At 38.5% G+C, this 10,543-nt stretch overlaps 1 protein-coding gene across 1 annotated transcript in view; it reads right to left on the reverse strand.

Moving 5' to 3' along the window:
- Positions 1-10,543, reverse strand: part of LOC106874194 (calbindin-32) — an 83,193-nt gene that overhangs the window by 57,097 nt on the left and 15,553 nt on the right. The window contains exons 5-6 of the mRNA XM_052974160.1: positions 7,454-7,510; positions 2,557-2,640 (exon numbers count right to left, since the gene is read on the reverse strand). Coding sequence (XP_052830120.1) covers positions 2,557-2,640; positions 7,454-7,510 — 141 coding nt within the window. The remainder of the gene's footprint in view (positions 1-2,556; positions 2,641-7,453; positions 7,511-10,543) is intronic.

A 10,543-nucleotide genomic window follows, 5' to 3' on the forward strand; every position in this document is an offset into this window, starting at 1 on the left:
ACACTCACACACACACACACACACACACAAACACACACACACACTCACACACACACACACACACACACACACACTCACACACACACATCTTACTAAAATCTCATAGAGAAAGGAAGTCAAGTCTGAAAGAGAGGAAATCGAAACATTTAACGTCGTCGACTTCCATTCGTTTATTAATCTGGCAATTTTTCCCGCTAATTTGGTAATCATTTCATAATATCGAAGGAACCCCAGTGACAGTGAATTATGCAAGTAATTCTGCTGGCTTCAATATCTCTCGTGGTAGAATGCACTCATGTCTGATGTTGGTAGTTTAGAAGAAGTCAACAGTATGAGTCAAAGAAATAATTGTTAATGCTGCCATTACCAACATTGGTAAACTGTACCAATACGTAGAACCTGTTTCGGTTAAATGAATCATTGAACAAAAGTGTCTTAGGCAATGACATTGGCAATGCTTGTGGTAGCTTGCAAATATATATTCCAAAATGTGAAGAATTGCACAGTGCATTGCATCAGACTCTTTCACTTTCCTAACTGCAGTCGATACTTAGGCCCTCTCACCAAAAGATTGCTGTCAGCATTGCAGTATCTTTATTCTCTTCGTTCGCCCAAACACCATACTTCAATAAGCAGTGTAGCGATACTCCTGCCGAGTTTTGAGCCATCTCGCTCAGATATTCCACTTGAGCACCCAGAAGGCTTGGCTAGCTATGGGATACCGGTTGTTTCGCCATAAAGGCATTAGCACCTACGTGAACATGGTTCGACCATTTAGATTAGTTGGAGTGTAACAAAAATAAACAGTAGAATTGAAAATAAATTTTCTGAATTTTCCTACCAAATAGTTCAGCCAAAACTATAACTTAATGATATAAAAACATCGGACGACTAACAACAACAACGATCTCTTACACTGGTACGAAGCTGCGGACTTATAGTAAGGTGGCTGAGAGGATTGAAGTGATGCCAGTACAAACATAGAACTTAATTCATCAACCCAAGAGGAACGACTTGCAAAGTCGGCCCGGTCGTAATTTGATCTCAGAACAAAGAGCACTGAAATATATAGCATTCAGTTGAGAGCTCTGCCCTTTCTTTTTTATTGAATTCATCGTGGATAACATTCTGACGAAGGCGCAATTCCTTTAACTAATCCTGTAACCCTTGATGTTCGCAATCCAATCTACTTCTTTTCTGTTTCTGTGTGGTTCCATAGCTTTTGGACTTCCGAATTTCCCCTGCGAAGCAGCAGACATTATTTGACCATAGCTGGTCAATCCACACCCTATGTTAGAGTCAAAAGGATTTGATAATGCAGTCCCATGCAGGAACCAACACTATATTGAGCAGTGACAGTATCTCTATGTTGACCACCAACATAGAGATGCTGCTTTATAGACTTGAATGCGGACATTCAAGGGCTGAAGGATTGCGGACATCAAAGGCTAAAAGATTAGTGAAAGGAATTGCGCCCTCGTCAAAATATCATCCACGAGGAATATTATTCAAGATGAATTCAATGAATAAGAATAATCACAAGGTTACGAAACGGCAGAGCTCTCGACTAAATATCGGATACTTTAACGCTTTGTGTTCTGAGATCAAATTACGACCAGGCCGACTTTGCTCGTCGTTCCTCATGGGTTGATAAATTAAGTTCTACGTTTGTACTGGCAAATACTGAAATGGAGACCAATACTGAATAGAGTGATTAAAAAAAAAAACTAACGCCATGGTAACAATTTAGATCTAGCTGAATTATACCGTTGATACTAAAGTATGAATAGTAATGACAGTTTTTAGGGGTAGGGGTGAGATGGGAATGTGAATAGAATTGTTGATTTTGTGGCAGAGTACGATCCAACTGACTTCGCCACTCCCTAATGGAAGAAGACTTTTCTTGATGTTTCATTAAAAATCTATTCAGAGCATTTCTTACTTCTGATCAGACATAAAAAGAGTTATGATTGTAAAAGAAAGAAAATGTTGTGTTGCGGGTTTCATGCCATTTCAAAAAAAAATTAACGATGTAAACTAAGTCACATGTTTGCAATCTAAAGTGGAAACTGCATCCTGCTCTAAGCTAACCAGGATCTGATAACTTGTTCGACGAGCGCTCACGTAATAAACAAAAAAAACTACTTCAATGCTGGTTTCTTCAGGCAAATCTCAAATATTTTAAAACAGCAGGAATTTAGAAGCCGCAATATTCATACTTTTCTCAGTTGTATCAACTGTGGAAATGAAACTGATTTAACCAAAACTTGAAATCCGATCACAGAATCCACTTTCTAATCTACCTCTCTCATTTTTCTTAATATGAAAAAAAGTTTTCTCGTTACGTCATCCACAGAACAAAAGCAGAATACGATATGAATAGACATTTTTTGTTTTATCCTGGCTGATCCTGAAATAAAATGAGATTTCTATAGAAGAAACGACACATTAAACAGAAAGGTTTTGTAAGATGAGAGGCCAAGTTAATATCAAAAAGAACAGTGAAGAAAGGTTTATTAAGAAGTGAAGTGGAACATAAGAAAATGAATAGCTTACAATTGTATCAGCGTAAATAATAAGTTCATCTTCTGTGACAACGTTTTCACTGTTGCCTTGTTGCAGCAGGTGACGCAGAAATTTCTGAAGGAATCAATGAATATAAACAGTTGTTGAAAATGCAACAATAGCATTGGGTGGCGTTTATTAATGTTCTTTCGTAATGATAACAACAATAACAACAATGAACAATAAGGGAATTAATAAGCATTTATAAAGAAATATAATTATCATTATTTATATATTTGCTACATTATCCCATCAGATGTTTTAAAGAGTCTAGATAGGTAAAGACGATGCCTCCAAGCCTTCTGGCCGAGATTAATGATGTCATTCATAAAGAACCATTAACTATTTATGAAAATATAAACAAGTAGCACAAGACTACATCCCTGTGCGGTAGACACACACACCACGCTGCTCCGTTTAACTTGGCTCTAGGTTGCCTTTAGTTGCGATTGCTGTGTTCTAAGTATTGAGATTCGAGTCCCATCCCAGTCAAACGCAAACTTTTCCCCCGCAGGTAATCGAACTGGGTTTCATCCGCATTATTCTCACCAGTGTAGAAAGTCTTGTAAACATCTCCATCACTGCCCATCACCACTCCCCGCGGACTCATTTGCATAAATAAAAATAAAACCACAAGTTAAAATTAAAGAAACTAGGTATGAAAAGAGTCCAGACTCTGTTATGGACATCTCTTCACTTGCAGCAAAAATCTATAATCTTCTGCAATTGTCCATTCACTAACACACTGTTTCACTTTTATATTGTCTTGTTTGTGATGGGAATGGTAAATCAGAAAGAAACAGTTTAGATGAGATGAGTCTCTTTCTACTTTCAAGTGGGTAAGGCTTCAGTCGAACGTTTTACATCTTTTTCGAGTGTAATGCAATGAGGAAAGCTCTGAAACTAAACTCTCATGGCTTTAGAAGAAAGCCTCCATATTCGTTGTCCGTTTGGCATCCGACTCTACACTTCACACATTATGTAAACTTTCATCAAAATTATCCCTTTTTACCCCACGAAAAGCTCATCATCTGGAACTGCCCAGGTGGTTCTCTTTCTCTCTCCCCAGTTGTGTCTCCATCCAGATAACCTCCATCCAAATCAATTCCCCGCCGCTCTCTCTTTCTATCTCTATCCCTGCAAGCAATGTATCCCAACCTATGGAAAATCGTCACATGTCCAATTCCTTGAAAGAAAAAAACCTCTTCCAAAAAGGCAGCCATTGTCGTATCTCGAATATCTCAAAGGTGATGTAGACGAACATAACTCACAATCGTCTACATCTTGAATCTCATTCCTTCTTCAATGGCCACCAGTAAGGCTTTCTTAAAACCACATCTATTAGAAATCCTTCAATATTATACAGTAGTGGGCTCTTGCAATGAGAAATTTTATGAAAACAATATTGTTATGCTCGCTATTAGCAAAGCAATCGACCGTGTCTTGCCTGTGAATCTTCGAGCAAAACCACACCCCTATGGGCTTCATCCAGCTCTTGTTTCCTAGATAGACGATATTTGATCAGATTATCCAGACCGGTGCAAACAGAACTCTTTCTAATACACGTAATATCAACTCTGGTGTGTCTTAATCTTCGGTTCTATTCCATTCTCTTTCTCTCGCCATCAATGACTTTCTTGTCATAACCATCTTCAACATCAACGCTTACTCTCCCAAACATAATACTACATTTCATTCCTTCCCAGGATTTCGCACCTGAGTGTCACCCACTTGTAACATAGACACGTCACGCCAAACCGTACTGATTCTGTGATCACAGACCCCCACCCCAATGGTGCCAATATTATCTCTTTCATTTGTACAAAGACACAAACATAACATATATCAAGAAATGGATAACAGACCCCATCACTAAGCGTGACGAGCACTCAACTAGAACCGTTAAGGTCGCTACAAATGCTAGATTTCACCATTATTGAGGATCTCTTCTGGAGACCATGTGCCTCCTCAACATAACAAAAACTGTTTTACAAACACCGACCTTCCTAGTCAAGCTAAAAGAAAAAAATACTCCAGACCCTATCAACAACTAATTTTCTAAGTTGACGTGAGACCAACAATGGAATATTGCTCTCTTATTTGGAACTGTTTCTACTACTGCTGCTGTTGTTGTTGCTGCTGCTGCTGCTACTACTACTACTACTACACACAGATATCCTTGATCGCCTCCAAAGGAAGACCATTGACTGATTAACTAGGATGAAGTCGCTGAGTGGCCCATACTCCTCAGATCTGCTATCTCTGCTCGGACACTTCTGGTTATATATTCTCGCCCACCTCTTCCCCTCGACACCCATATCATGTCTTCTCTCAGACCCTGCACCAACCACTGCGTTACGTCATCCAACTGCAATTTCTCCCTTGTCTCTCCCCTACCACTACCACCACTTGTCGACTTAATTTTTGAACTTATTTGATATTTACTTATTTATTGACCAAAACCTTGCAACCAAAGAACCACCCATAAATGTACACCATTTTATGGTGAGAATCAATATTTCGGGGTCAATAAGTTCTCACAGCTTATCGAACAATTGTTGTCCTTTCCATGTTTTATCGATACAAAATTATTATTATTTTTCTTTTTTTTTTTTGAAGTGTAACCATGTATTATTGGGAATATAAAAATTCTCAAGAAATCGATACACAGCTGCAAGGAATTAAAGGTGGGAAAACAATCAATGAAAGAATATTGCAACGGACGACCATTTTAACTACACTGTTTGAGATTTGAAATATAAGAGCAAACTTTATTTTGCACAGATGTTACTCTATCTTTTGTAATATTTGTGCATCGTTAAGGCGGTGAGTTGGCAGAGATGTTAGCACGACGGGCGAAATGATTAGCGGTATTTCGTCTGCCGTTACGTTCTGAGTTCAAATTCCGCTGAAGTCAACTTTGCCTGTCATCCTTTCGGGGTTGATTAAATAAGTACCAGTTACGCACTGGGGTCGATGTAATCGACTTAATCCCTTTGTCCTTGTTTGTCCCCTCTGTGTTTAGCCCCCTATAGGCAATAAGAAAATTAATATTTTTGCATCTTTAAGGCGACGAGCTGGCAGAAATGTTAGCACGCCGGGCGAAATGTTTAGCAGTATTTCGTCTGTCTTTACGTTCTGAGTTCAAATTCCGCTGAGGTCGACTTTGCCTGTCATCCTTTCAGGGTAGATAAGTTAAATACCAGTTACGCACTGGGGTCGATCTAATCGACTGGCCCCCTTCCCCAAAATTTCGGGCCTTGCGCCTAGATTGGGAAAAGAATATTTTTGCATCTTTAAGGCGGCGAGCTAGCAGAAACGTTAGCACGCCGGGCGAAATACTAAGCGGTATTTCGTCTGTTTTTACGTTCTGAGTTCAAATTCCGCCGGGGCCGACTTTGCCTGTCATCCTTTCGGGGTCGATAAATTAAGTACCAGTTGCGTACTAGGGTCGACCTAATCGACTGGCTTCTCCCCTAAAATTTCGGGCCTTGTACCTAGAGTAGAAAATAATATTTTTGCATCTTTTTCAAATCTTTTGTATCGATCTCTGCAGGAAGACGAGTGCATTAAATTTGTAACACACCATAAGATTGAAGAAGTGAACATTTTTAGTAGTCATGTTGCGAACCCCGAGGACAACAATGGAGGTGTACCCACGATCTTTTTTGTATTACACCAGTGTAGTAAACAATTTTTTTTTTCATCAGTGGTAACTACCATGGCAGCCCTCAGGTTGTTGGCATCCCAGACAGAAAGTTGAGTTTCAATGCCCTTACGAATAAAATTTTAAAACATCATATAAGGGAAAATTTGAAATGGAGGAATCAAGGGTGTATGGTTGCGGAGTTCTCTGTCAGTTTCGACGACGAGCATCCGGTTGCTCGAGCTTCTAAATTCTTAACTGAGAAATTAATACGTAAGTGGCTGAGTAAACCGAATCAATGTGACAATGGGACGCTGCCGGGTTTTTGAGTTACAACTAAGAAAGAAGGCCCGACTTTAGTACTTGAAATTTATTTAGTAATCCTGAAAAGATGAAAGATGAAAATAACCTCTGTGGCCTTTTAACGAGGAGAAGAAGAAGAAGAAGAAGAAGAAGAAGAAGAAGAAGAAGAAGAAGAAGAAGAAGAGATGCTGCAAGGCATTTTATCCGATATTCTAACTATTCTATCACTTCACTACAACATACGGGGATTGAGAGAGAACGATTGAAATACAACGTGGCTTTACAACTATTTATTAAAACAATTAGGGTGGAGAGAGAGGAAAGAAAAGAGAGAGAGAGAGAGAGAGAGAAAGAGGGAGAGAGAGAGAGAGATGACAGTTGTGAGGCGCATGATGTCCTCAGAGATCATAGCGATGTTTACGAAGACAGCCACAAGCGAAAATCAAAACCGTTTCGCAGAGTCAGCGCTGACATCAAATTACGGTGATTTCTGTTAGAAAAGGAAGCAAATTAGAAGTTTGTTGAATGCACTTTATAAATGTCTCTTTACTTTGATGTCGGTTCTTTACAATACTTGAATATTTCCCCCGGCATATCTGATCTCTCAAAATAAAAGTATGGTTTAAATTTTTTATCAATCATTTTAGCTTTACATTTCAATGAATTTAACATCTCCCGAATGATTTCTGCCTCATATAATTCTTCAAAATGCCATATATATTCAATTAGCAACGTCTTGTTTATGATACATTACATATTTCTAAAATGAAATGGACAAAAAAATACTTCTTAAACAAGATATATGGGTATTTATCGACATTGATGTATTCATCTGCATTTATGACTACGTAAAAATGTATGAAGAAAACTACTTGTTTTGACTGAGATGAAATAACAGCCATTAGCTACGAATGCAAGTTGTGTGGCACCATTTCTTACCTTCAGTTCATCAGCCTCTATATAACCGCTATGGTCACAATCAAATGTCTTCCATGTCTAGGAAAAAAGATAAGAAAGTAAATATATTAGTGACAAGACAGATTGTTTTTCTCATTTATAAATAATCAATTTACATAGAGCTAGTTCAATGTGATTGAACATCTGATAGCTATAGTAACGATGCTATCAATATTAAACAAGCTGGCAACCACTTCAAGATACCTGCTACTGCTGCTGCTGTCAGACTGTGACAGGGGACACACGCTGAGATGATTATTTGCAAAACACATAAAATGTTCGCCTCATTAAAAATGGTTTCTTTACAGAAACTAATTCTTCTTTCTTTGTATCTGCTGCATACTGTGCTGCACCTGGTACCATCTTTGAACGACATCAATTCCATCATCAACGATTTTACTAAGAGAACAGATTACTGGCTTCCGCACCCCCGCCTCGTTCAACACACCTCGCGATTTCTGGAGAAAAGAACGTTATGAATAGCCTCTCATGACTCGAGTCCTCCAAGGCCTAACGATATATATATATATATATATATATATATACACACACACACAGTGTGAGAGAAGAAGAAATCGGCCTCAGTAGTTAATTGGTATTGACCCCGAAAGGACAATAGCTTCGATGGGATTTGAACTTAGAGCACGGAAAACCGTAACAAATACCACAAGGTATTCTCGCCAATACTCCAAAGACTCAACTAATTCGCTACCTCTAAAACTAATTCATTGTCTAAGAGCATTAGTTCTTTTCATATCAGCAAATAACTGATATGAAAAGCAAGAAAAACGCTTATAAAGCCGCTGGAAGACATTAATCAGACATTGCAGAAGTGGGGTGGGGAAGACTGGGGAGGGATTGGGTGCTGAAGAATGTAAACACTTGAGATATACTTCCTGATTATTCATTAGAGTCGTTGTGATAAGCTAAAGTAATGAAGTACTAATGGCTAGAAACACTGATAAATAATTCAATAATCAATGGAGAACAGTTTTATTTAATGCAAATGTCACACTGAGATTTGAATGAGAATGAAATTGGCAAACGAAATTAATTAGGAAAAAAATCAAATTTTTCTTCTGAGATCAATAATGACATAAACCAGTTAAATTAGGGAGATGAACTGAATAAAAGCTTTCATTGTTACTAGGTACTTAAAATAGAAATATTTACGATAAAAAAGGAAATTAATCCGTTCCACAACAAACACACAAAGTATGGCGTGAAGAGACTTTTAAGACCTTGAATCACTCCAGCATATAATAGAGGACAAAGCTGAATCCGGGACGATTTGAACTTAGAATGTCAAATGTTGAAACTAAAATCTTAAATGCATTTTGCTCGTCATTCTAATTGTTTTGCCGACACACTTTCTTGTCTAACACGCCGGTTCAGATTTCTCTGGAGTGGTTCTAGTTGAATCTAAATGTGATTTTGGTGTCATCAGTCAGATTTCGATCAGAGCTGGGCAAAAGCAGTTCAGATGTGTATAGAAGTGGTTATGGTAGTGGAAGAAGATGTACACTCCAGTGCATCTGTAGGTTAATGGTTGTTGGCGAGTGAAGCGTGGCTGGTGAACTGATGGCATTTTTAGCTGATGCGCTTTAAATTGCTTAAATAAGGAGTAGCAACTCCGTTTCAAAACTATGAGCCTTACTCATATAATTAAATAAAAAATATATATATTATTGAAGGTGTTTCCTTGTACTGTGTTCGGTGACTATGTTGTTATATTCTGGTTGGAGGTTGTTTCCAATGCTCGTTGCTCAATCGACCAGTAAAAGTCCGCCATAAGATGTCTCATGTTAAAGCAGACGATGTCTTTCTCTTAATTTAGGAATTTATTGTCGGATTTCTCCATCTATGAATGACTCCTATTTTATTAGATTTAGTTACCCCGGGAGGGAGTGGGGCTCTTCTCCAGGAGGCCAATAAACTTTAGTTTTCAACTGTTACCAATCTTCCCGCTATAAATATTGCTCATTCCCCTAGGATGGTGTAGCTGCCATCAACACAAATAACTGCGACCTCCAGAAGGGATCATTCGATTCATGGAGACAGTTTTAATAAACCAACAAAGACGACCGGTGCATCCTGTCTCCCCACTCTCTCAAAATCTACCGGCCTCTTTCTCCGTCTCTCTTTCTTTTCCTCTTACCCTCTTTCCCTTCTCCCCTACTACTGTTGTATCTGCTTCTCCTCCTACTCCCTCCACTACTACTACTACTACTACTACTACTACTACTACTACTACTACTACTACTACTGTTTTTGTTCTTCTGAACTCGCCATCAATTATAACTTTTTTCTCGTTTAAAATTTCTCGCCAGGGCAACTTTCCCTGTGGTTCTGCCTACGTTACACCACGCCATTGAGAGTCTGTGTGAAACAAACTTCGTCTCAAAAATGTCTGGTCGTCAATAATTTCTCCATTGGTCAAGCAGCGGAGAGATATTTGCTCCTGATCTCTTCGTTCCGAGTTCAAATCCTGCCATGGCTCACTTAAATGGTTGACTTTATTTGTAGCCTAGTTTAACATTACTTTGTGATACTTTGGGTTCCTTTAGAGGAGCATATTCCGTGGCAAGCATTCGGATCAAACCCAGAGGACCCGTGAAAGGTCAAGAATACTGCCTTCCCTTCTGATTAAAAAGTAAAAACAAAAAAAAACACGGCAAGTATCGAAAATATCTTCTGGAATATGTCACCGATTTCGCTTTTAAAATTGATGGCGATTATTGGGTGTCAATAAACAGCACAAACTGTGGTTTATTTGCTCAGCAAACATCGTCACATTCAAACAAAATCAAATAACTGGCTTTTATTATTTGCATCAACAGCTGATCTGTGTTAATCTCCTCGCTCTCTATCTCTCTCTATCTCATTACAGGCAGACGATAATACATCATCATAATTAATCCATTTGAATTAACATCATCATAATTAATCCAGATGAATTAACACAGGCAAAAATACTTGTCATGCAATGCAGCAGCATAAAAAGACATTTTAACAATACTGTGTGTGTGTGTGTGTGTGTGTGTGTGTGTGTGTGTGTGTGTGTGTGTGTGT

This window comes from Octopus bimaculoides, chromosome 1 (assembly GCF_001194135.2).
Source record: "Octopus bimaculoides isolate UCB-OBI-ISO-001 chromosome 1, ASM119413v2, whole genome shotgun sequence".
Classification (NCBI taxonomy): domain Eukaryota; kingdom Metazoa; phylum Mollusca; class Cephalopoda; order Octopoda; family Octopodidae; genus Octopus; species Octopus bimaculoides.